Source organism: Centruroides vittatus, unplaced genomic scaffold (assembly GCF_030686945.1).
Source record: "Centruroides vittatus isolate TY-2023 unplaced genomic scaffold, ASM3068694v2 contig_7, whole genome shotgun sequence".
Classification (NCBI taxonomy): Eukaryota; Metazoa; Arthropoda; class Arachnida; order Scorpiones; family Buthidae; genus Centruroides; species Centruroides vittatus.
The window spans coordinates 3,351,131-3,378,817 of record NW_027122442.1 but is presented as its reverse complement, the minus strand read 5'-3'; the positions used below and the strand labels follow the sequence as shown (position 1 = coordinate 3,378,817).

The 27,687-nt window shown below is 39.2% G+C and overlaps 5 protein-coding genes across 9 annotated transcripts in view; 4 read left to right on the top strand and 1 right to left on the bottom strand.

Annotated features, from left to right (window-relative positions):
* Nucleotides 1-27,687, top strand: part of LOC136980485 (uro-adherence factor A-like) — a 147,246-nt gene that overhangs the window by 4,242 nt on the left and 115,317 nt on the right. The window lies entirely within an intron of this gene.
* On the bottom strand, nucleotides 1,626-3,725 carry LOC136980412 (uncharacterized). The gene has a single exon (XM_067276518.1). The coding sequence runs from the start codon at nucleotides 3,723-3,725 to the stop codon at nucleotides 1,626-1,628; it is 2,100 nt and encodes a 699-aa protein (XP_067132619.1).
* On the top strand, nucleotides 3,790-5,889 carry LOC136980411 (uncharacterized). Its single transcript, XM_067276517.1, has one exon. The coding sequence runs from the start codon at nucleotides 3,790-3,792 to the stop codon at nucleotides 5,887-5,889; it is 2,100 nt and encodes a 699-aa protein (XP_067132618.1).
* LOC136980410 (uncharacterized) lies at nucleotides 9,719-10,438 on the top strand. The gene has a single exon (XM_067276516.1). It carries the CDS (start codon nucleotides 9,719-9,721, stop codon nucleotides 10,436-10,438), a length of 720 nt encoding a protein of 239 aa, XP_067132617.1.
* LOC136980409 (general transcription factor II-I repeat domain-containing protein 2B-like) lies at nucleotides 11,418-13,232 on the top strand. Its single transcript, XM_067276515.1, has one exon. It carries the CDS (start codon nucleotides 11,418-11,420, stop codon nucleotides 13,230-13,232), a length of 1,815 nt encoding a protein of 604 aa, XP_067132616.1.

The following is a 27,687-nucleotide window of genomic DNA, read 5'->3' as shown; positions in this document are numbered from 1 at the left end:
ATTTTATTCATAAATCAGGCTCAACTTTAAGCTTATATCTGTATTTGATCTTATGAGCTGTCAATGCAGAAAAACCTGACTTGCAAAGATAGGAAGTAATAAAAGGCATCAAAACTTTCACAGCAAGCCTAGCCAATTCATGATATTCTTTCAACAACTCAGAAAATTTTAACCTACTTGTCTTGATAAAATGACTTTTTAGATTAGTCTGATGAAATGTCAAGTTTCTGCTGGATAACTGACAGTCCTGGAACAGGTGTATCATAATGAAATGGATTCTGTATCCATGAGTGTGGATCACAAGATAATTTGGAGAAACGTTCATGCAATTGCTGGGCAAGCATTCTCAAGTGTTTTATTATATCAGTCTTCACATTTGAGCCAGTAGCTGTGTCTGCTGGACAGAGAGCTGTGCAATGTTGGGAAGTGCTCAAACTTCACTCGCTCTGCATAGCTTGCCCAGAAATTCAACTTCTTTATCATACAATCTTACATATTGTACTTTCAAAAAAAACTTTATCATATAAATATTCTCCACTTCTAATATACCGGGATGATATACTCAACGTTTTCTCCAACCTATTAACCAGAATAATACTTTTCGATATTTCCCTCCTGCTATGGGCTCAAGGTGCATGAAATGAATGTGATTTGGGTGCTGTCATCCATTGGGGGTTACCACGCTGTAGATGGGCTTATTAGGCTTGGTGACGAATGCGCTTTGGAGTATTATGTAATCGAACACCGTCGGATGGGGAAGTGTGAAGGTCAACAACCAACTCACTATGATGTTTATCGAATGCCTGAGGAAGAGCCCAGGAGAGGCATCGAAAGCATTGGCAAATATCGAAAAGTATTACTCCGGTTAACAGGTTGGAGAAAATGTTGAGTAAGCTTTATCATAGCTTTAATTTTGTCAGGTGCTTTGAATACTGTGGAAAGAACTCCTCTGAAAGCCTAAATTTAATTCATTAAGGAGAGAAAAAATATCTGCCAAATATGCAATCCTTTGGATCCAAATTAAGTGCAGAAGACAATTGCCCAACTCAAAAGGATGCTTCAAAAAGACAAACTTAAGTTTATCATGCAGTTCCATTATATGTATCAATACTTTTTACCTTACGAGAGTCAGTAGACTTCTGTGTACAACAACAGCATAACATGCTCACTAACCATTTCATTAGATAGAAGTAAATATCCTAGTCTTTACAAAGTTGACAATTTTGACCTCTTCATTAAAGACAGTTTGACCAATTATGACCAATTTGCATTTTTTATAGAGACATAGCCTCCAATAAAAGGTTCTCTTTAACAACTATACTTCTTCCTGTAGACTGGATGAAACTTAATTCTTTCTTACACGAAAAACCTTGACAATCCAGTGTTTTTATATACAACTGCTAACGTTTTCAACCCCTTCGGGGTCTTCATCAGGCACAGCACAAAGGTAGTTTCAAATGCCCGTGAATGGAACCAAGAAACCAAAGCGAGTTCTATTCCAATTTTTGAAATCAAAGAAATTGGAAGATAAAAATGGAACATTATGCACGAGCTATTATCTATTATCTACGCCTGCGTACTATTTACGTTCACCGCTCTTTAAATTTAAAACAATTAATGCAATATTAAGTTATTTGTGGGTGTGGGATTCCCTCATAGCAAAATTTCCATGCTTGCGAGATGTTGATTGCATCCTTGTAGTTGATGCACGTGTTGTGCAAACCCGCTTTATATATCTCTAGGGTCTCCAGCGTTCTGAGTTGGTCCGTGTGTTGTGACATTCTGATTATACGGGCGTTTTTGAGGTCGGCAGTGATTCCCTGCTGTGTGGCATACGTTGCCAGTGTGGTAGATAGTTTATTATTGGCAATGTCGTACCTGTGCTCTCGGAGTCGCTGATGGAGGGAGCGTTTGGTCGAACCCACGTAGACCAGACTTCTATTAAATCTGTCATCCCACAGGGGAACCTCATATACGCCCGGTGCGTGTTTCATGTCCAAATTGTCCTTCCCATTTCGAAGTAAGCTGTAAACTGATCGCGGTCTCCTGTAAGTTATTTTATTTCGGGTGCTGGATGCGATTTCTCTGTATATCGCATCTAAATGGTGGTTGTACTCAACTATTTTTCTTGCACTAATATCTGCGGATCTTACCCCGGCTTGTAGGTTGTTACGAGTATTTCCCCGTGCGTACTTGCGTGCCATGTTGTACACTATTTTTCTATCATAACCGTGTTGAGATGCCACTTCCTGGATACGGCCTAGCTCGGCCACTGTGTCTTCATACTTCGAGTTGTGCGTGAATGCGCGCTTAATTAGTGCCCTAAAAGCCGCTATCTTATACGAATATGGATCCTCCGAGGAAGCTGGGATGAACAGAGGTACATGGCATTGTTTGTAAAATACTTTATGAGTGATTTTATTATCTCTTATTTGAATGTCCAAGTCGAGGAAATGTGCGGAGGTGTTGCTTTTTTGTTCCAATTTAACGCTTAGCCCATACCCGTTGGTGTTCATTGCATTGATAAACTCATTTATGTCTGGTTCTGCCTTCCATATGATAAGGATGTCATCTACATACCTCCTGTAGAGGAGGATGTTGGTAAGGAATGACGGGATTATTTGTTGTTCAAGTCTCCTGATCACTAGCTCGCATAAGTCACCCGATAGTGGGCTACCCATGGGGACACCTCGTTTTTGTACGTATGTTTTGTTATTAAACCGGAAAAAGGATGAGTAACAGAGGATATGCGCCAATTCTAGTATCTGTTTGCGGTGTGTATAGGCGTGTGGTCGGGCGAGTAATATATCCCTGAGCTCGCAAAAGCACGGCTGTATTTTAATGGATGGGAACAGTGATACAAAATCAAGAACGGTGATACACGTTGATTCTGTAGTGGTAAGAACCCTCAATGACTCCACCAGTTCGATCGGATTCCTGATAGCCCAAGGGTACGCCCTCATTTGGTCACACACAAGTTTGTGTATGGCCGATTCTAAAGCCCTGGTGGGGGATCTGGCCTTGTCTAGGACTGGTCTGAGAGAGGGTAGGTCCTTATGAGTTTTGGCAAAGGCGAACAGCCTTGGAACGTCAGGGGACGCCACAACCGCCCTACGCAAGCCCCACTCTCCAGCTAACTTGGTTTGTGTGAAACGTTTCACCCTTGCCTGTAACCTTTGGAGGTATCCATCTTCCGCGTTTTCACAGTCAGTGTCATTGATGTATCTTTGCATCATAGCCTCGTATGTGCATCTCTTCATTAGTACCAGGGACTTGCTTTTGTCAGCTCTGAGGATAACATTGTTTTGTTGCCTTAACCATTTCCTGGATGCATGTATAAGGCTCCAGAACCCGTCATCTTGCCTCCTCTTGTTGTTTTCGCTTATCTTGCTCACCACTTTCCACCTGTAAAATTCCTTTTGGGCCTCCGGAAGCCCGGTAATCAGGTGTTCCACGTCAGGCATAACTTTTTCTGGTTGTATGATATGATCCCCAGGTGCATACAGCGGTCCGTGTTTTAGTGCACGAGTAAGGTACGTAGGGGGGGAAATATTGTCCCAGCAGACCAGCGAGGGATTCTGTGACGTCTTCTTAGGCTTCTGTTTACCAATAATCCACCTCAATTTCTTTCGATATCGTTCATAAAGGCTTCTTTGTAGAATTTCTTGATACAGCGCTACCTTCCTGTTTAGCTCGATTAACATTGCAGGATTTTGTGTATGCATAATATTCTCTAGGTTAATCAGAGTTTTCTCCAAACTCAAAACTCTGATTAACCTAGAGAATATTATGCATAGACAAAATCCTGCAATGTTAATCGAGCTAAACAGGAAGGTAGCGCTGTATCAAGAAATTCTACAAAGAAGCCTTTATGAACGATATCGAAAGAAATTGAGGTGGATTATTGGTAAACAGAAGCCTAAGAAGACGTCACAGAATCCCTCGCTGGTCTGCTGGGACAATATTTCCCCCCCTACGTACCTTACTCGTGCACTAAAACACGGACCGCTGTATGCACCTGGGGATCATATCATACAACCAGAAAAAGTTATGCCTGACGTGGAACACCTGATTACCGGGCTTCCGGAGGCCCAAAAGGAATTTTACAGGTGGAAAGTGGTGAGCAAGATAAGCGAAAACAACAAGAGGAGGCAAGATGACGGGTTCTGGAGCCTTATACATGCATCCAGGAAATGGTTAAGGCAACAAAACAATGTTATCCTCAGAGCTGACAAAAGCAAGTCCCTGGTACTAATGAAGAGATGCACATACGAGGCTATGATGCAAAGATACATCAATGACACTGACTGTGAAAACGCGGAAGATGGATACCTCCAAAGGTTACAGGCAAGGGTGAAACGTTTCACACAAACCAAGTTAGCTGGAGAGTGGGGCTTGCGTAGGGCGGTTGTGGCGTCCCCTGACGTTCCAAGGCTGTTCGCCTTTGCCAAAACTCATAAGGACCTACCCTCTCTCAGACCAGTCCTAGACAAGGCCAGATCCCCCACCAGGGCTTTAGAATCGGCCATACACAAACTTGTGTGTGACCAAATGAGGGCGTACCCTTGGGCTATCAGGAATCCGATCGAACTGGTGGAGTCATTGAGGGTTCTTACCACTACAGAATCAACGTGTATCACCGTTCTTGATTTTGTATCACTGTTCCCATCCATTAAAATACAGCCGTGCTTTTGCGAGCTCAGGGATATATTACTCGCCCGACCACACGCCTATACACACCGCAAACAGATACTAGAATTGGCGCATATCCTCTGTTACTCATCCTTTTTCCGGTTTAATAACAAAACATACGTACAAAAACGAGGTGTCCCCATGGGTAGCCCACTATCGGGTGACTTATGCGAGCTAGTGATCAGGAGACTTGAACAACAAATAATCCCGTCATTCCTTACCAACATCCTCCTCTACAGGAGGTATGTAGATGACATCCTTATCATATGGAAGGCAGAACCAGACATAAATGAGTTTATCAATGCAATGAACACCAACGGGTATGGGCTAAGCGTTAAATTGGAACAAAAAAGCAACACCTCCGCACATTTCCTCGACTTGGACATTCAAATAAGAGATAATAAAATCACTCATAAAGTATTTTACAAACAATGCCATGTACCTCTGTTCATCCCAGCTTCCTCGGAGGATCCATATTCGTATAAGATAGCGGCTTTTAGGGCACTAATTAAGCGCGCATTCACGCACAACTCGAAGTATGAAGACACAGTGGCCGAGCTAGGCCGTATCCAGGAAGTGGCATCTCAACACGGTTATGATAGAAAAATAGTGTACAACATGGCACGCAAGTACGCACGGGGAAATACTCGTAACAACCTACAAGCCGGGGTAAGATCCGCAGATATTAGTGCAAGAAAAATAGTTGAGTACAACCACCATTTAGATGCGATATACAGAGAAATCGCATCCAGCACCCGAAATAAAATAACTTACAGGAGACCGCGATCAGTTTACAGCTTACTTCGAAATGGGAAGGACAATTTGGACATGAAACACGCACCGGGCGTATATGAGGTTCCCCTGTGGGATGACAGATTTAATAGAAGTCTGGTCTACGTGGGTTCGACCAAACGCTCCCTCCATCAGCGACTCCGAGAGCACAGGTACGACATTGCCAATAATAAACTATCTACCACACTGGCAACGTATGCCACACAGCAGGGAATCACTGCCGACCTCAAAAACGCCCGTATAATCAGAATGTCACAACACACGGACCAACTCAGAACGCTGGAGACCCTAGAGATATATAAAGCGGGTTTGCACAACACGTGCATCAACTACAAGGATGCAATCAACATCTCGCAAGCATGGAAATTTTGCTATGAGGGAATCCCACACCCACAAATAACTTAATATTGCATTAATTGTTTTAAATTTAAAGAGCGGTGAACGTAAATAGTACGCAGGGGTAATATTCATCCCAGTTTAAACTGTCATTAGCAGGATCTTCATAAGAGTTGATGAGTATTCTCCTTTCCAGTGATCTTCCAATATCTGATCCACAATGCCGTCTGTTTTTCAAAATTTTTCATAGTGTAACCAACAGTTGACTGAAGAGGGGCAAAGCCCGAAACGTGTACAAGACAACGTACCGTATCGACTAAACTGAATAAAGATATTTGATGGAAAACTTGCCAAGTGTCTTTGGAACACAACACAACACTAGTGTTTACTAAGCCTAAAATTTTTCATATTTCATTGTGTTTCAGACAATTGCTCCAGTTTTGTAGCATGACTTGCAAAATAGCTTGTTGCCATAAAGTTTTGACACTTTGTTCTGTAAGAATTGTATTATTGCTACCAATAGAGCCTTTCACATTTGTCTAAATAAGCTCAATAGCATGGACTTCACAATGATATGGAGGTCCTTATCACTATGTGCTTCCACTGATTAGCTAGTCATCAATAATGAATTTCTTTTTGCCATTCATTGACTTCACTTTTTTCAGGAGTGCAAGTGTCAGAAATCCATTGTTGCATTTTACATCATAATCTCTGATTTCCATTTCAAAGCCACTTGATGATTTCCAATTTCCTGTTCTTGCTGGTGGGTGCCTTGTTGATTTGAATGGAGTGATAAGTTGTCCATAACAATAATTGAATTTTTAGGCATGTTTGAGTTTTAAGAAGCTACTCTACAAACAAATGTTGAAAATTTTGGGAGTTTATTCCCTCGTGATAATCCTTGGATTTTGTTTTGGAGGTGGAAATCAATTTGGCTTCTATAAGTCCATCTTCCATGCACATAGGAATGGCAATCTTTTTCCTTTGGACCAATACCTGAAGGGCTTTCAACAGTTGTGTCCATCCATGATTTTGACTGTATTGGAACAGTATTCTGGTCACTTATCTCTCATCTCTTCTTTCAGAGACAAATGACATCAAATCAAGAGACAAAATTTGTCTTTCAGAGACATAGGCGATTCTGGTCATTCATAACGATCTTGTTTTTGTTGTTGACATCATGATTCTATTAGGTTGATTATACATGTTCGGGTTATCTGCACGCACAACACAGTATAGAATTTTAATCAATAAAGTTGTAAAATTTCCAAAAATGTAGAGTACAAAATTATAGATCATGTGATAAGAAAGCATGCTTTTAAATAAAGCACATAATTTTGATTAAGATATGTTATATGTTTTTTGTTTTCGTAATGTTTTTAAATATCGTAATGTCAAAATATCTTGGGTAACATTGGCTCTTCGCAAATAAAACCTTTATTAACCTAAGTTAGAAAAGTGTATGTACTTAGGGAGAAATTAGAACAACAATATTTCGAAAAATACTTAGAAAGACGGATAAGGTTCACAGCATATTCAATAGTTAAGAAATTGAAGCAGGATCATTAAAAAAAGACTGAGTTAGTGGTGTTTCCGAGTAACTGCTTAAAAGTATCATAAGCATTATCTATCTCAAAATATTCTTTTCTGAGATAGAGAATGTTCCTAATATGGTTGTAGAAGGCAAGTAGCGTCCAGTCGTCCATATCGGATATAACGAAATTGAGGCAAAAGATGAAAGATGGGTTGAAAGAGAACTATCTGCTTGTCTCTGAGAGACAAGAGAATCTTCAAGAGAAAAAGTTGTCCTGAGTTGCGTTTGGAGAGACACGATGGTCTTTCGAGATGTAAACAAATGATTAGCCAACCAGCAACTGGCTTGTGACGTAGACACTGTCTCTCGTCTTGAGAGATGATGGCCAGAATACGGCCCCTGGTCTTCAAAATCCATGTTTCATCAAGCCAGACTACAGGATAAGGATTTTCTGATTCTGTGATCATTTTTATCAAACAAGTGCAATTTCTTTGCATGGAAACAATATGCAGTTTCATACAAAAGTTTTTTGTTGTTTAGCTTATCCCACCTAAAACCTAGCTTCTGCAAGACCTGTCAAAGGGAACTTTGACTGTAAAAATTTATTTTTCTGGAAGTGCTTGAAAAATGCTGTGCACAGTTGGAAAAACCTTTTGTGCATACATTTTGTGAACCATCTTGTGAACAAGAGATAAACTGAAGTTGTCCAAACCTGTTACCAGAGATATAATACATGTGATCTTTTTTTCTGGCAGTTTCTAACTTTTCCTGGGTTCTCTTTTTTTTTTTTAAATTGAATGAACAGTTCTTTTTGACACTTCTGTTGTCACCAGATTCATTTTGCAACATTGTTTAATTCCTTTATGTAGTTTTTCTCTTTTTTCTTCATCCATAAATCTATGCACATTGCACAGTATTTCATGTACCTGGCTATTTAAAGGCTTTTTTTTTTAAGGAAGCACACATTATTTTGGAGAAAATCCTAAGACTTCAGAAAAGTCTCTGTTGAAGTAAAAAACGTTATGATTGACTGTTAAATTTATATATCACCCCTCTAGTTCTCCCTAGACTGCAAAAAGTTCACTTTTGTATTGGCTACAAAAGACTCAGTTTAAGTACTTTCATGTAGCAAAATTACCATAGAATTATCAAATTCCATCACCCTATCTCTCCTAAAATAGGTACAGTTGGAACCAAGTGTAATCTTTTGTTGCACTGACTAGTAATATACATTTTTTCATTGTTTCATATAACAAGCAATGTTTAATGACTTTTAATAGTGCCCACAAATTGAGCTAATTTAATTTATAAATACTGGATATGTATATTCTAGTTAAGTTTCATTTCAATACACAATTCCAAATAAAGAATATTATTATTTAATTATATTTGACAATTTCCATTAAAGACTTTCACCTTATTTGTTTTACAACCCATTTATGATAAAAATATAAAATACCATGACATCATTCTCGACAATTTATCATTTCTGGGTTGTACTGTCTTATAGGAAAATTACATAACACTTTCCAAAACATTTTGAATTATTAATGTTAGCAAATTTATTATAGTAAATCTTTTCATCATATACAATGTACGGTACAGTATAATTCCCTTAGTCATAACTCCAATTCAGCTTCTAACTCATCCACTGATTTTGACAAACTTTTTATTTTGACTTATCTTAAGTCAAAATAAAAAGTTCTTAAGAAAAGAATATTGAAAAATATTCTTATTCTTTTTAGTTATTCATCTCCTTGTTTCCATTGAAAGAATTAGTATTAATTTATAATGATGCAAATGATTTAGGACAGTTTGCAATAAATTGGAAGAATAAACGTGTTGAATGTCATTAGCCAATGTATTGGATGATTTTGTTAATATTCCAAATAACAATGATGCAATTGAATAATTATCACCTCTAAGCCTTTGGATTTCCGGTACAGTTCGAATATAGTAAATGAACAAACCCCTGGATTTGCTAATTGAAGCGGTATCGCACGGTCTGATGTATACTCTGCACTCAACGAGACCCCACTTGAGACAGTGATGCCAGATATTGAAAGATTGGTCTGCGGCTTGGATGAAGTCCATAAGGGATACTACAGATGGAGAGTGGCCACAAGAATATGCTCTATCAACCACAAAAATCAAGGAACGAACATATGGAGGCAAGTTAGAAGGACCAGGAAGTGGTTAGCCAAGGAGCATGTTGTTTTACTGAGAGCAGATAAAAGCAGAACACTAGTTCTCAAGGAGGCAACATACAAGACGATGATGAGACAGTACATAGTAGACACCGAATGTGAAGGAGGATAGCTATGTTTATAAACTTCAGGCCTGGGTTGTACATTTCACAAGCGCATGCCTCTTGCCAGAAAGCAGGGACTAAACAAGACAGTGGTAGCATATCTGGACACACCTAGGCTCTTTGCTTTTGCGAAAACACACAAACCTACACCTTCCCTCAGACCAATCCTAGATAAAGCCAGATCTTCCACTAAGATTCTGGAAAATAAGGTACACCAAATAGTAGCAGAACATCTGAAAGATTATCCCTTATCGGTGAGAGACTCCAAAGAGCTAATAGACACAGTAGTGAAGACACAAATAACAGAGAACACTCACGTCACGGTGTTTGATTTTGAAGCACTATATCCTTCCATTAAACTGCAGCCCTGCTTTTGCACCCTTAGAGACATCTTACTGGACAAGTATAACTTATCGGTGCAATGCAAACAAGTCCTTGAGCTTATGCACCTCATGTGCTACAATTCAATATTTAAGTTCAACAACACAACATACTTGCAAAAAAGAGGGGCACCCATGGGGAATCCCTTCTCAGGCGATTTATGTGAATTAGTACTGTGGCAGTTAGAGAGGGAGGTCATCAACAGTTTTACATATGAAATCATTTTATATTGGAGATATACAGATGATGTGATAGTCTTTTGGAAAAGCGAGCCGAGGATTAACAATTTTCTAGACAGCGTGAATAACAATTCGTACGGACTCACCCTAAAAATAGATCAGATGTCTACAGCCAGTGTAAATTTTCTGGGCATCACCATACGGCTTAATTAAGGAAGGCAAAATGGAGACTGAAGTATACTACAAACCCAGCTTCCGTCCTTTATACATACCGGCAGGGTTTGAGGATCCTTATTCCTATAATGTGGCAGCATTCAAGGCATTAACAAAATGTGCTTTCACACACAACTCTAGATGGGAGGACACACTCAAGGAACTTGAACACCTAGAAGACATTGTGACAGGTCACAGGTACAATAGAAACATAATAGGAATTTAGCTCAGAACTATAGACCTCAGAGTGGGCGACATACCTCCACAGACCAGATATACTTGATTGGGACCTCAATAATATAGCACAAAAGAAGGGCACAAAAATAGCTTACAAGAGGGCACAAACAATTTACTCCCTATTGAGGAATGCTAAAGACACACCTGATAGTTTGAGGGCACCAGGAGTATATAGTGTCCCAATAAGGGACCATAGGTTCCAGAGAAATTTGGTATACATTGGATCAACCAAATGGTCTATACCAGGGGTGGGCAAAAGCCGGCCCGCGGGCCGGATCCGGCCCTTTTGCTAATTTTATCCGGCCCGTTGAAAAATTCCGCACGCAAATTTTTTTAAACTCTTTTATGAGATTTTGTTGACATCAACATTATTAGTGTGCGTACTGTATATATAATAGGCGTAATAAAATGGGCGGTCGGCTGACTACACTAGTGTGGACGATGTCGCGACGATCGCTCTCAGGGCGGTTTTTTCGTCGAACACAAAGGAGATCGCGCTAGGTTCGAAATGCATGTGTGGACGGCATATGCTGCACTCCTCTCACTTTTCGAGGGACGACAGGTCGCACCACGCGTATTGTTAATTTTGATTTAGCACTGATCGCATACTCTTTTTTGTTCGAGTCTAATATTAGTTTGCAAATATAAAATTGAAAAAGTGGACTTTTTGTAAGTAAAATTTTAAAACATTGGTTTTATTTTATTGTATTAATTAAATTATTTATTTGTAGACCTTTGTAAAATGAGTCAATCTAAAAAAAGAAAAGTTGATTTGGAATGCAGAAACTTCAATGAAGCTTGGACGGTAAAATATCTTTTTACAAACATTAATAAGAAAGCAATTTGTTTAGTTTGTCAGGAAACAATTGCTGTTTTCAAAGAATACAATTTAAACAGGCACTTTACAACAAAACATCCAAAATATGCATCACTTTCTTTAAAAGAACTTCAAACTGTAGCAGAAAACTTAGCAAAAAACTTGAATAAGAAACAAAATATTTTTACCAAACAAAGTAATATAGAGAAATCTACCACAAAAGCAAGTTATGTTGTCGCACACAAAATTGCTAAGTTCTGTAAGCCGTTTTCTGAAGCAGAATTTGTTAAACAATGCATGGTACAAGTGTCGGAGATATGTTGTCCTGAAAAGAAACATATTTTTGAAAATGTAAGCCTTTCGAGAAGAACAATAGTACGACGGATTGAAAATATTTCAGGAAACTTACTTGACCAGCTAAGAACAAAAATTGCTGATTTTACCTATTGTTCTCTGGCTTTAGATGAGTCCTGCGATATTACTGATACAAGTCAATTATTAATATTTATTCGCGGCATTAACAAGAAATGTGAAATTAGCGAGGAACTTCTTAGTGTGCATCCAATGAAAGATACAACTACTGGTGAAGACTTCTTTCTCGCTGTTGAAGAGTGTTTAGTTAAAGTAAGTTTAACTTGGAATAAAATAGTAAGCGTCACTACGGATGGTTGTCCTAGTTTAACAGGGAAAAATGTAGGCTTACTTAAACGAATTCGCGACAAAGTAAAAGAGTTACAACCAGAACACGATATATTATTTTTGCACTGCATTATTCATCAAGAAGTGCTATGCAGAAAAGTTTTGAAATTGAATCACGTCGTTACTGTTGTGACCAAAGTTGTGAATTTTATCCGAGGACGTGCCGTAAATCATCGACAGTTTGTTGAATTTTTGAAAGAAATTGAAAGTGACTTCTACGAAATTCCTTATTACACTGAAGTGAGATGGCTTAGCATTGGTAAAGTTTTGGACAGATTTCAATATTTGCTTGATGAAATAGTATCCTTCTTGTCGATAAAAGAAAAACTACATGATTTTCCTGAATTGCAAAATAAGGCTTGGCTAAACGATTTCTCGTTTTCAGTAGATATCGTAAAATATTTGAATGAACTAAATATAAATCTACAAGGGAAAAACCAATTCGCTTTCAATATGCACTCAAACGTCAAAGCATTTATGACAAAACTCAATTTATTTGCTGAAAACTTTAATAATAAATTATTAAATCATTTCCCCTCATTGCAAGCACGGCGAGAATCATTGAAAAATACAGATTTTTTTAAATATAGTGCAATAACACAAGACCTGCATTCTGAATTCCAAAGAAGATTTCAAGATTTCAAAGCTATTGAAAAACCTTTATCATTAATTAGCCAACCTTTCAATTTCGATGTGCAAGAAGCTCCTGTTGAAATTCAACTAGAACTAATTGACTTACAATCAAATAATTTACTAAAAGAAAATTTTCACTCAAACGAATTGAGTGCTTTCTATGGCGCTTTGAATAACGAACATTTCAAACATTTTTTGAACTATGTTCAAAAATACCTTGTTTTATTTGGTTCGACATATATTTGTGAAAGAACTTTTTCTTTAATGGTTTCCACGAAAAATAAATATCGATCACAAATTACTGACGAAAATCTACACTCGGTATTAAGGATTGCTACAAGTGATTTGGAACCCAATTTTGAAGAAATAATGTCAGATGAACATTCGAGATTTCACGTTTCGCATTAACTTTAAATATTTATTTTAACGTTTGATGTTTTTCTTTTCTTTTTTGAATTCTATTTACTATTATATTTACGAAATGCAATATAAATGTTAAATTGTAATAACTATGTGTCAATATAAAATAATTTGTATCGTTAAGACATAAATAAGTAACAAAATAAAATCTTTCATTGACTGGTTTATCTAATAGCCATTTATTTATAATAATATTTCTTTAAAAATTACGTGACATATTTTATTCAAATTGAAATGATACTTAGTGTTTTTGTCAAAAAAAAAAAAAATTGGGCAGGGAAAAAACTCCATCCAAAACATCCGCTTGTGCAAAGCATACGCGGTATAGTCCTCCGGCCCGGGAGACATTTTGAAAATTTCATTTTGGCCCGCGCTTTAAAGTATTTGCCCACCCCTGGTCTATACCCACGATACTCAACCTGCAGCCCGCTGAGCTTTTGTGAGTGGTCCGTACGTGACCTGTAAATAATGCAGTCAAAATATAAATTTTGAAATTTTTGCGGCAAAAAATAGATTCAGTCACTTCGCCCACACTGCTAAGTCCCTTTTATCCTTTCTGTAAAAAAAATGTGCTCAAATTTTACGTTGTTCACATTAACGTATCTGTGTGAAATGTCATACTCAAAAATGAAATATGCAAAGAACATATATATATAATATATATATAGAAATCGGCTTACTGATTCACACCTGGATGCCGTTTTACGAGTAGCATGCAGCAGTTACAAGCCTAATTTAAATGAAATTGTGAAAAAATGTTTGCAATATCAACAGTCATATAATTTCTCACTCACCCTAGAAATTTAGTGTGAGTTTTTTATTATAATCGTTATGTTGCGGCCTGTGTGTAATAGCTATCATGTGTATATGGCCCAAGGAAAAAAAAAGGTTGAGTAACACTGGTCTATACAAAAAAGGATTAAAGAACACAAATACGACATCGCCAAAAAAGATACACCACTGCCCTGGCAACATATGCCACCAATCCTGATGTAGAGGCCGAACCATTCTTTATAATGTTGGTGGACAACACCAACATTATAAAGAAATCCTTCCAGATGGACCACATCAGGTCCTTGGAAACACTCAAAATTTACAAGGCAAACAAATTGGGGAACTGTGTAAACTTCAAGGAAAGTAATGCAATATCTCAAGCATGGCGATATACCTGTGAAGACCATCCGCATCAATAATTACATATTATTCCCTCAAGGATCAGCCACAGCATTAAAATACAGTTATTGGGTACAAACATTCAAATCTGTACTATCAATGCATTTAACTGATTTAAGCAATTGTACTTGAATTAAATATTAGGTTCCATATTCTAAATTCTCTTGCCCTCAATTAGAAAGTTTGATCTAGTGGAGACAAATTTCTCCCTAGTTGACACCCATATTACCACAGACAATTTAGTAAATCTTGAAACATCTATTTGCAAGGCTTTTATATGATGATAACACCTACTGTCTGTTTTCTTTAATATTGAGGTTCTATAATTGCTGTTGGTGCAGTGGAATACTTTGTGATCTGCACAAATTTGGATTAAGGTAATATATATCTACCAATATATAGTAAAAATTTCCTATTGAAGATTCCAAGTTAGAACCAGAGCCAAGAACAACTTCACTTGGCTTGTGTTTTGAAATTCTAATATGAGGCCACCAATCTGCATTACAAAAGACAGGATTTGCATTTCCCAGAAAAGCTTTTAGTTCTTAACTGAGAAAAAAATCAACCGACCTTGATCAAAACAATTGTTTTGATCAAGATTCAATTGACACATTACATGAACAGTTTAGTACCTTTTAGTACTAATCTGCTCAACCTGGAAATAGACAAATGTTCTATGTTCCAGATTTATCAGGTCCTGAATACTTAAAGCTGGATTATTTGGATGTGGATGTGTAGTATATGATTTTGCATGAGAATCTATTTTTCAGATACTAGACCAATCCACCATCGAACACTGCATTTGTGTACTGGGACTTTTTGAACTTACCTGTTCAAAACTTATATATAGATGCTTTTGAGCCTTCAGTCACTCAGGAGGAAGTAGTTTTCTTATTTATTATTATACTATGTAAGGAACCTAAACTATATATTTTTTGTTAGCACTCTGTGTGTAAATGTAAATGAGTGTGCATGAAAATTAAATGAGCAGGTGGTGCGGTACACTGTAATGTCACCCCAGGAAGGATAAAAGCCCTGGGGAAGTAGGCCTCGAAGAGGTGGAGTTGCAGCTAGCAAGGAACGACAATGCCCTGTGGGTTACAAACGTACTGGATGAGAGTGACCTTCCTGGCAACAAGTAGAAGCAAATTGGAGCATAGGACCTTGTTAAATTTAGTAATTAGTCAGTTTGACTACATGAGAGGAGGAGATAGTTAGGACATGCTATTCATGCCTTAGAGGCTGCATTTGTACAGTTTTTTTATTATCAGTACTACCAAAAGCAAGTAGTTGAGAAGTGAATAAACTTAATTTTTTTTGTCTTAATGATTAGTCCCATTAATTCTGAGTTCTCAGCATTTAACAAATTGCCCATACTTCTGCAAGAAATGCAATCGTTTCATGTTGGTTCTCATACCAAGTTCAGGGACAAACTATTGACTGACTCTCTACTTTTGTTTGTGTAGCATCTGTACCATTAGGACATTTTTGGATCTAGAAAGAACAGCTGTAAATTTAAATCTCAGTCTAAATCTGTATAACCTATAATATGTAGGCTAAGATCTAAGTTACAACTTCAGAGATTATTTGCACTTGAACCATCAAGAACTAGCACCAAACTTGATCTGTGTAGTCTGGTCCTTTTTTCTATTGTAAGCATCTGAACAAGTTTCATGCCCTAACATTAATTGTCAATGTGTTGAGAGGAATTTGTTCTTTTGTATTTAGACCTCAATTCACATTATTAGAAATTTTTTTATATCTAAAACATTCAAGAAATGTGTGATACATGAAATTGGATGGTACTGCCAGAGCATTCAGTCTCATGCACTGTTACATAATGTGATGCTAATCCTAAAATTTAAAGTTTGCAGATTTCTCCAAATTTAAAATAAATATTATATAACAGGAATGTGCCATTATTTTTCATTTGTTGCACAGTTGCAAAATAAACACTTTAATTAATACTGTGTGTGTTCAGTATCTTGGCTATTTAGTCAATACAGGTACTCAAAGTAACCATACACTTGTAGCTTTGCAAAGTACATATACAGTGGAGGAGATTAGGTCGGTGTTTGTCGGTGTATCTATTTTCCTTTCGGCGTCGTCCAGCTGTCTGTCTTTATCTAGCCGACCATGCTGCCAAGCCATTCGGCAAACTCTAGTTCAAGCATTTTTTCTGGATTTTTCTTGACATCCCAATTGTCTGCTTATTCTGTTAAGAAGTTTTGCTGATTTGTGTTAACATGGCTGAGTCTCAAGATATTATCATGGGGCTAGGAGAGGAAATAAAGAAGAAGCTGTCCATCATCAAAGAATGTTTAGAGGCAACCCGCAACATGTGGACGGATCTCAAAGATAAAGCCATACAGAGTCTGGCTGGTGTAGGCAGTCTGATGCAGGAGCTCGAGAAAAGCTTTAATAATGTCATCCAACAGCAAAAACTCCACATTAACTCCCTCCAGCAACCTGTTAATAATGGCCACGGTTTGAGGAATTTAAGTGCCACAGGTAATAATGTCACGATTTTTCTTTTGGAGCGTTTGTTTGCGAGCCTTTTGCTTACCTGTAGTTCACACGTACTGACTTTTTGGGAAAGTCTGCTACCTTCTCGAGGTGCGTCCTGTCAGTAGCTCGTTAGAGTGAAGCTAAAAGCAGGCATTTCTTTTGCCTTTTTAAAGGCTCTTCTATGGCTAATAGGCCAAAACCTGAAGACAGCTGTAGTGAGGAAAGTTCCTCTGCTGGCAAGGAGGAAGGGGAGGTGGTGTTGGGTCCCGATGGGGACAGGTTTGCAGCCGCTGAAAGACTCCAACGTGAGTTAGGAAAGTACCTGACTAAAAATGGAGGATCTCGCATGGGAACGAGAAAACATTACGACTATATAATTGGTGTAGTAGGAGATATCATAGATTTCTTTCGGAAGGGAGAGAGAAAAGATCTGCAAGTCCAGATTAAAGAACTTAACGATAAAATAGAAAGCATTATGCAGCCAACCAGACCGCTCTATTCACAAGTTGTGACTAGTAAGAAAGCGGTGTCTACTAACGAAGTCATTTTCGTTGAACCAGAAGCAGAGGGGGATGACCCCGAAGAGACGAAGAAGAAGCTGAAGCAGAAAATTGACCCCAAACGTCTTGGGATAGGTATTCAGGCCGTGAGAAAGTTGAAGAAAGGCGGAGTGGCTATTGAAGTGGGTAGCACAGAGGAGAAAGTCAAACTAAGGAAGGAAATAGAAGGGGTCGGGCTTAAAATATCAGAGCCCACCAAGAGGAAGCCACGAGTGATAATATATGGCGTCCCCAAGGATTACACCAAGGAAGAAGTAATAGAAAGCATTTACCACCAAAATGAAGGAATAGCCGCAGTTCATAACGATATCAAGCAATACAAAGCAGAAGTCATAGCAAAGTTCCCACTGGGGGGAGAGACAAGCCCAGAACAAACTGGGTACTTGAAGTTACCCCAGTTTACAGGAATATTCTTAAAAAATTCAAGAAAGTGAATATACAGTGGATCAGATGCGGGGTCGACGACTTCGTGTCTGTTATACAATGTTTTAAATGTTGTCGTCTCGGGCATTTCGCCAAGGATTGCCCGAGAAGGAAAACGGGTATGTAGTCAGTGCGGCCAAGACCATACATATCGTGAGTGTCCAAACAAAAAGACTATTAAGGAGTGTGTTAACTGCAAAAAAGAAAAGGGAAGTAACTTTAACCATAATTCATGCGACAAGAGCTGCCCATCAATAATGAGAATCAGAAAAATGATAATGACAAAGATCGATTATGGACAATAGTCCCGTCATTAATCAAGAAAATGGAATGACTGTCTTACAAGTTAATCTTCAGAAGTCTAAAGGGGCCATGGCAGCTTTATGTAAAACGATGGAACGAGTGGATGTTGCTATTATTCAGGAACCCTACTGTTTTAGGGGTTCAATTGGTTGTGTTCGGAAGCAATACGTGCTTTTGCACGAGCCCTCTCCACTAGCCGCCATAGTGGTTAGGAACGCCAGGATCCCAGTTTTCTATCACGGGAACCTCAGCACTCGTAGGGTGGCCTGCGCCACTATAGGCACTGGTTCCAACCAGTATGTTCTGGTCAGCATCTACTGCCAAATAACCGAAAATCTTGAGGAGATTCTTGCCCCATTGGATAATATCGTTGGGCAGTTTCGAGGAGAAAGGATCATAATAGGAGGGGACATTAACGCCCACTCCCAACTGTGGGGCGACCCCGATAACGATGACCGGGCCGATGAATTCTTACAGTTCGTCAGCGCCAAAGGGCTGTACGTTATTAATGACCCCAGTTCCCTCCCCACGTTTGATGCCGCCATAGGGCAAAGCTGGGTGGATATCACTTGCTGTAACGGCAGGTCGCTTGGGCAGGTTACGGACTGGAGTGTGTCAACACACGCTAGTCTTAGTGATCATTCTTATATCTTTTACAAGATTGGAATTACGGGAGAGACTGAAGAAGGTGTCCTGAAATACGATGTTAAAAGGGCCGACTGGGCCACCCTTGAATCAAAGCTTAGGGAAACGGTTGAGGCCCTTAGGCTGGATGAGATTCAGGACAGTACAGTTGCAGAATATAAAATCAGTACTTTTATTAATGTCCTCGAGGATATTTGCTGTGAGACAATTCCAAGGAAGAAAAAACGGGACAGGGCTGTCCCCTGGTGGACCCCTGAGCTCTCGGCTTTAAGGTCTAAGAACAACTGCCTCAGGCGGCGTTATCAAAGGGCAAGGGACCAGAATGAACGGCAAAGGAAATATACTCTTTATCGAGAACACGAGAAGAAATATAAGGCAGCTATCCTGAGCACAAAGCTTGCCTCCTGGAAGGACTTTTGTACTTCTAGTTCCAACAGGCCATGGAGTTATTTATATAGAAGTTGCACAGGAAAGCTTAAAACAACAAACATTCTTCGGAGCCTCAATGCCAACGGCGAGTTTACGATGGATACTGAGAGCACTATCAATGCCCTCATGGACCGGTTTTTTCCGGTCGATGATCCTGACTCTGACCGTCCAGAGCATAGGAAGGTCAGGGAAACCATTGAAGAGAGTTATCAGGCAGAGAATGGGCCTCCGTTCTCCTTTGCAGAAGTGGAAGATGGAGTGCGTCATTTAAAGAGGGGCAAGGCCCCTGGCGTGGATAATCTGACTAGTGAGATTGTGCAGAAGATTTGGACGATGATACCAGACACCTTGGTCACGCTTTACAACGCATGTCTTGAACATGGCGTTTTTCCAGAACGCTGGAAACAGGGAAAACTGATTATAATACCTAAAGGAGAAGGAAAGGCGAGTGACGAGGCGGGCAGTTACAGGCCAATCAGCCTCCTTCCCGTGATGGGAAAGGTTTTGGACTACCTTATCGTCCAAAGGCTAACTTACCAAGTCCTGCATGAAAAGGGGTTTAGCCCAAAACAATACGGATTCCTACCGGGCAAATCTACTGAAGATGTCATCTGTTCAGTCGTTACCGATGTCAAAGACACTATTAAAGCATACAAGTATTGTTGCCTCCTAAGTTTGGACATTAGAGGGGCGTTTGACCACGCCTGGTGGGCGCAGATCTTCTTGCATTTAAGGCAATTGCGCTGTCCGAAAAACCTCTACAATCTTGTGAGGAATTACTTTAATGACCGGAACGTCAGTTACACACACGGCAATGTCCAGATTACTCGGAAGGTCAATAGGGGATGCCCACAGGGGTCGAACTCAGGCCCCTTCTTCTGGAACGTCTTGTATGATGGGTTCTTGAGGGTTGACAAAGGAGTGACAGAATACGCCTATGCTGACGATACGGTGCTTCTATTTGGTGCCAATTCCAGAAGGGAGATAGAGATAGTTGGAACAACCCTGCTTGAAAAAGTTACGGAAGTTGGGCATAATTATAAGCTCGAATTCAATTCAAAGAAGACGCAAGGCATAGTGTTTCATAGGCCGAGAGAAACGGACCTTTATAAGAGAGTCCCGAATATAAAAATGAATAATGACTCGATTAAAATAGTTCAATCCATGAAATACTTAGGGGTGGTTCTGGACAAGAATCTGAATTGGACAAGTCACATCACTATGGTCAAGACCAGAAGCGACTTACTCTTCAATCACCTTGCCAGGGTGGCCAAAGCTGACTGGGGGTTAGACTCAGCAGCCATCAAAGAACTTTACAATGCCGTCTTTATTCCCAAGATAACTTACGCTGCGAATGCATGGCATATAGCAGCAGACAAGGTAAGGAACAAACGGACCTTATTGGCCGCCCAGAGGCATGCTGCTTTACGTATGGCCAAAGCCTTTCGGACTGTCTCTACAGAGGCTCTCCTGGTGATATGTGGATTCCTACCAATTGACCTTGTGCTACATGAAAAGGCCCAACGCTATCGGGTCAGGAGAGGGGATGCCATCAGTGTTGGGGATCTCAGGTTTGATGCCGGCACCTATGGTTTCAAGCCGGCTCTCACCGACCTTCCCAGCCCACCAGATCGAATAACTATAATGGAATCAACAGAGAACGGACACGAGAATATAGAAGTGTATACAGATGGATCCAAGACGGATGAAGGAGTCGGGGCAGCCTTCGTAGTGTTCAAACACGAAAAAGAGCTGACCAACCGACAATATAAGCTTGACGGAAGATGCAGTGTATTTCAGGCCGAGCTGTTGGCTCTTAAAATGGCAGTCAAGTATTATAGCGATAAGATGAGTGACGAGGATGTAACCATGTGTTCAGATAGCAGGAGTGCTATAGATGCATTAAAGCAATTTAAAGACAGCAACCATCTTGCGATGGAAATCAAGAATATTATTAAAAGCTGTGGAGGATGTGGAACCATCAAATTCAGGTGGGTCAGAGCCCACGTTGGCCTGATAGGCAACGAAAGGGCGGATGAGCTTGCTAAGGCAGCAATTAACAAGAATAACACAGACTACACAGTGTTACCAGCCACTTATATAAAAAGGCAAATAGCAGAGGGAATGAGGAATAGGTGGCAGCTTAGGTGGACCGAGTCCACCAAAGGCAGGCATACTCATAACATCCTGCCGAACATCAAGGAAAGGCTGGAAGACCTATGGTGGATGCCCACAGGCTTCACCCTTACTCAAGTGCTCTCTGGGCACGCTTTCTGTAACTCCTACCTTCATAGGATTAATAGGAGCCCTACAGACGAGTGCGATTGCGGGGAAGATCAGCAAACTGTTTTACACCTCATCTTTAATTGCCACAAATTCGCCGCTCTGCGGCAGGAGCTGGAATGTGTCTTTTATCATGAAAAGCCAAGTCATACCTTTGACCTCTACAACGTTACCCGGACTAAATCTACCTACCCGGAATTCTCAAGGCTTATTAACGCCATTTTTAAACGGACCTAAGTCACTGGGGTAAGCCTCCCCTGTGGCTCTGGTGGTGTGAGGCCACCTCTCGGTGTTTGTTCAACTGAAAACGCATCAATGTAAACATTGTATATACTTTTGTTTTGTTTACTTGTCTTATTTGTTGTATGGCATAAAGGTTAATGCTAATAAAAGATGGGAAGCCCTCTGCAGTGCTAATGCGGAACAGAGGGGTATTCTGATCCCCGTAATGGGGAAATGATGATTTTTCCTAATGAAAAAAAAAAAAAAAAAAAAATGGCCACGGTTTGAGGAATTTAAGTCCCACAAGAAACAAATGTACTTATGTGGACGTTGTGAGGAGGCCCTCACGTCCTGCTAACGATAAAGTTGTACTGGTTTATCCAGATGAGAATGCTGACAGCGAGGAAATTATTGGAAAAATTGAGGAGGAGGTGGACATCACGAATTTGGGCATAGGTGTAGCGGGTGTCCGCAAAATCAAAAAAGGGTTTGCTATAAACTGCAACAATAAAGAAGGAGCAGTTAAGTTGCTAAACACTCTAAAGAGCAGGGGAGATGTAAAAGTAAGAGCTCCCAGTCTAAGGGACCCAAGAATTATTATCCCAGAGGTTTCTTGGGAGATCAGTGAAGAGAAGATGAAAGAATACATCCTAAAACAAAATGCTCACATGCTCATTGAGAACCATATTAAGCATGTCTTCTTCCTGGGCAGGGAAGAGGGGTATACAGTCGTGGGTGTTTGTCATCACCCCTGAGCTCAGGAGAATGTTTGTGGAGGTGGGTGACACTCTATACATGGGCTGGAGGAAGAGGAAAGTATATACTTTTCACTACTACAAAAGATGTGGCAAGTGTTGGAATACAGGCATACTACTAAAATGTGCCACAGTGAACTTCGCTGTACTGAATGTGCAGAAGCAAATCATTGCTCAAGAGAATGTAATGTGGAACCTCACGAAATGCTGTGTATCAACTGCCTGCATTACAATAAGAGGTGCAGCCAGGATGCAGACCGTGTGGATCCCAGGCATGGGGCCCGTAGCCGTCGCTGCCCTGTGTTAAACTATTACATTAAACTAAGTACTGACAGCACTAAGCAATAATGGAGCTAAAAATAGTGCAGATTAACCTCGACCACTGCTCTACTGCTGTAGATCACTTAATTAAGTTTGCCTTAGACCACAAGATTGATATAGCATTGATTCAAGATTCGTATGCTTCCTCTTGGATACTGGGTATTCGGGGTGGATCAATTGCTATAGCCTAGGTTTGGCCTCTTCAGTGCTGGTATTTAATAAAAGCATCTTGTCCTCTTATCGAGGAGCTATCGAATGAGTTTTCTACCACTGTTTTAATTAGTACAAATACTTCTAACTTTATTGTAAACTCTACTTATTTAAAACCATCTGGTGATATTGATGAACAGATTCTGGCCATTCATAGGCTTTTCTCTGCCTTTAAATTTCCTTATGTGATTGGCACTGATGCAAATGGTAGGTTGCCTGTCTGGTTTGACAGACTTCAAAATCCAAGAGGAGTGAGAATACTAGAACTAATATACGATTTAGATTTAGTCATTCATAATTTAGGGGGACCGCCTACATTCTTTTCCCACCAGGGAGAAAGCTATATTGATTTGACCTTAACTAAAGGTAGCATTAATATCAAAAATTGGAGAGTTTCGCTAGTTGAATCACTTTCAGGCCATAGGTATATATTATTTGACGTTGAATTATGTACAGCTAGGACTCAAGAAACTAGCGAGCCATTTAGTAAAAACTACAATGTCCATAAAGCTGACTGGAGCAGTTTTAGCGAAACATTCTCTGAAAATATTCCAGAGAGTAATAATTTAATTCATCACAATCATCCAGTGGAATACATTATTCAAAAATACATAGAAATTATTCAAAAAGCTGCTGACAAAAGTATTCCACTCAAAAAATGGTATAGGCACTCTGTTCCCTGGTGGAGTCGTAAATTGACGGTCTCCAGAGCAAGTGTTAATAGGTTAAGGCATAGGTTTCAGCGATCTTGTGGTCCAGATTGTACAGATTTTAAGAAGCGATATCTAGAAGCTAGACGGAGCTATCAAAATTTAATTAAATCTTTAAAAACTGAATCCTGGAAGAGATTCTGTACAGACAAGGGCAACATTGATCCATGGGGTCGCATTTATAAGTTATTAAAGAAGAGCTTTATTACTAGTTCTTCCAATTTAACTATCAAAAATGTACAAGGCAAGACTCTGTACGATGACAGAGAAATTGCCAATATGCTCTTAAATCATTTCTTTCATACTGATAATACTGATCATTATCAGTATTATAGTGATTCTCACAGAGATATAAGGAACTGTATTCAGCAACCTTACCATATGGGTGATGATCTGCCCTTTGTTCATTCGGAAATTAAAGAAATCATTTTGACTCAAAAGAATAAGGCGGTGCCTGGTCAGGATGGGTTGAATGTGGAGATCATAAAAAATGCCTTTAGCACCTCGCCCGACTCCCTTGTTAATATTTACAATATGTGTTTAGCTGTTGGTATCTTCCCCACAGCATGGAAGCATGCAGTGGTGAAACTCATTCCGAAACCAAGCAAAACTCTGGATAATTCGAAATCCTTTAGGCCAATTAGTTTGCTCCCTGTATTAGGTAAAATTTTAGAAAAATTAATGATCAATAGAATAAATTACCACTTAAATCTTAAAAAAATTCCTAAATAAAAACCAATTTGGCTTCACTCCTCAGATGAGTACTGTTGACCCCCTGATTAAAGTTAGGGATATTATGCAGCATGCCTTAAGTAACAAAAAAATATGCATTGTAATCTCTCTGGACATTTCCTCGGCATTTGACATTGCCTGGCCCATCTTCATTCTACGCGAACTTCGGACTGCCGAAGTACCAAAGAATCTGTAAGATCTTGTGGTAAGTTACTTTCAGGACAGGAAGGTATCTTTAAGGTATAATACTGTAGTATCACTAGGGATGTTTTGCTGGGTGTTCCTCAGGGTTCTGCTTCTGGCCCAGCCCTGTGGAATATTTTAATGAACACTGTTTTTAGGATCAAGCTTCCCGCCGGTAGTGAACTCTTTGCCTTTGCCAACGACCTGCTTGTGACGGTGACTGACAAAAATATTTATTCTCTTAAAAAGAAAGCTAGTTCCATACTAGCCAGTCTTCAAAATTGGGCTAATGAAACTAAATTAAAATTTAATACTGACAAGACTAAATTGCAATTTGTAATGAGGAAGCGTATGATTAGTAAACCACGTTTGACTTTAAATGGGAAAGTCTTAGAGTATGTAAATTCAATTAAATACCTGGGGGTTACATTACATGACAAGCATAGCTGGTTGCCCCATATCCGTGTGCAGTTGGGGAAGGCTGAGAAACTGCTACATATGTTAAATAGAATAGCAACCCTACGATGGGGACTTGCTTCTAAGACTTTACATGTTATTTGTGAGGGAGCTGTATACTGTATCTGGGATATGCTGTAGGGGTCTGGGGGGACGCTCTCATGTACCAAAAGAATAGGGATATGCTTCTAAAGTTTCAACGGTGTATTTGTATTAAAATAATTAAGGGATATAGGACTATTTCAAGAGAAACTGCTTTACTTTTAGCTAACAAATTACCATTGGATCTTCTGCTTAGAGAGCATTATGATTATTTTAACATTAAGAGGAAGGTACAGTACAGTACATTGCACCTTAATAATTATTGTGTTCAGTATGCTATCCATGCTAGTGTGGAGCAGCTTCCTCACCCTGCATATTCACATGAAGGTGCATTGATCGATTATGCTGACCACCATCCACTTAAGATATTCACTGATGGGTTGAGGTCCGAGCGCGGCACGGGGGCAGCTGTGGCTTTCCTGTCAGGCATGCAAGTTTTGCATTGTTTAGACTTTAAGTTACATCAAGATTGTTCCATTGTTCAGGCTGAAATTTTAGCTGTCTGGCATGATTTAAATTACATAATTAATAATAAGCTGAACCATGTGTTACTTTGCATTGATTTGCAGACTGCATTGGCTTGTTTAAAAAAGCCTAAGATATCCACCAAGCTAAGTTTAGACATCTACAACTTATTCAAAAAGTGCATTGCCTTGTACAACACTAAGGCCTCTTGGATTAAGGCACACTCTGCTTGCCCTGGGAATGCCTTGGCTGACCTCCTGGCTACTAGTGCACATTTAAATAGTAATATAGACTATTCTATTCTTCCTTTAGGACATGCTAAGCATATTCTTTGACAGAGTTCAATTCAGCTGTGGGACTCCAGATGGCAAGCAGACACAAATGGTGCCGTAACACATAGCTTCTTTCCTACTGTCAGTCACAGGATTAAAATTAATTGGGAGTATCATGACCATTTCACTATGACTTTATTAACGCAGCATGGTAAACTAAATAGCTATCTTTATAGATTCAAGATCATAAATAACCCAAATTGTAACTGTGGTTGCCAGGTTCTGGACACTATTGAGCATATCTTGTATGACTGTAGCCTTTTTGATATCTGTCGAAGAAAATTGATCACCTTCCTTTGTGACCAGTTGCAGGTCTGGCCAGCTCCTCTCCATGCTTTAGTAGAGGACGTTGAGGGTTTTAACTTACTAAAGGATTGCTTTATTCAGTGTGCTAGTTATTACGGTCCCCAATAAAACTCTTTCTGCTGGCTGTGGCATACTGTCACTGTTCCTGGCTGGGCTATTTAGTGTTTCTACAGGGTCTATCTTTGTAATATATGTTTTCGTATACTTGTGATATTTAGATGTGTGTATATGTTTCTAGTTATATATATGTGTTTATGTGGGTGTCGTATGCTCTGTTCTAACTCTAACATTAGAATAGGGTATGTCGCTTCACTCGCTGTCCCTTCTTTGTGCCATCACAATGATTCTCATGTACCAACTATACCTAGGCTTCCCTGGACCTCTTAGTTCTCTCTGAGCGGGAAGAGGCCTTTTCTGCATTAAAAAAAAAATAATAAATAAAATAAAAAAATAAAAAGTACATATACAATATGGTATTTGCATAGGGCATGTTGTCTAGTAAAGTGTCTTTAATACAATTGGTTAAGCAAGCCGATGACATAGCCATTTCATTTGAAACAGGCTCTGCCATTAATTTGCTTATCGGCTGTAGTAAAGCTGCTTTACCAGACAATGTGCATATAATTTTATATTTTACACATTGTAGACATTAAGCAACACACGATTGTTATTATTTTTGTATATTAGTTATTTTATTAGACAGAATAAATAAATTAAGTTAGTTATAAATTACTATAATGCTTCTAAGCATAGTTTTCCCAAACTGTCTGCCAACAAGGCTGTGTAGTAGTTTTAGAAATGCTTCATACTATATGAGTACGCATTGTATTTTATAAGTTGTAATTTTATATCTTCTAATATGCAGTATGTGATCAAAACATTTAGAATGATAAAATTTTTAATATTATTTAAACATGATTTCTGTAAAATTCGCAAAGTCTGGAACTTAATTATGAAGCATTATATTTCCCGAATATGTATACAAGGTCTGTCTGGAAAGTTCCTGAACTTTTCAAATAGAAGTTGTTTGCATTTACCTACAAGCTAGCCAGTTTTGTTGTCTTCGAAGTAGTCTGTCCCCTCCCGAGTCTATGTACTGAATTCAACATTTCTGTCACGTAAAGAACACTTCCTGAAACACTTCTTTTGGGATGGTGCACAGCTCTGCTAGCAAATTTTCCTTAATGACATCGATGGGTTCAAAATGGCAACATTTGAGAGCAGATTTTAATTTGGGAACAAAAGGAAGTTTGTTGGAGTTTAGTTCAGTGAATTTGGAGATTGAAGAACAAGTGGCATTGCGTTCTCGGCCAAAAACTCTTATC

What these genes read in the sequence shown, in the direction of transcription:
- LOC136980412 (XM_067276518.1), bottom strand. Translation starts at nt 3,725, where the DNA reads ATGCATACACAAAATCCTGCAATGTTAATCGAGCTAAACAGGAAGGTA.
- LOC136980411 (XM_067276517.1), top strand. Translation starts at nt 3,790, where the DNA reads ATGCATAGACAAAATCCTGCAATGTTAATCGAGCTAAACAGGAAGGTA.
- LOC136980410 (XM_067276516.1), top strand. Translation starts at nt 9,719, where the DNA reads ATGCCTCTTGCCAGAAAGCAGGGACTAAACAAGACAGTGGTAGCATAT.
- LOC136980409 (XM_067276515.1), top strand. Translation starts at nt 11,418, where the DNA reads ATGAGTCAATCTAAAAAAAGAAAAGTTGATTTGGAATGCAGAAACTTC.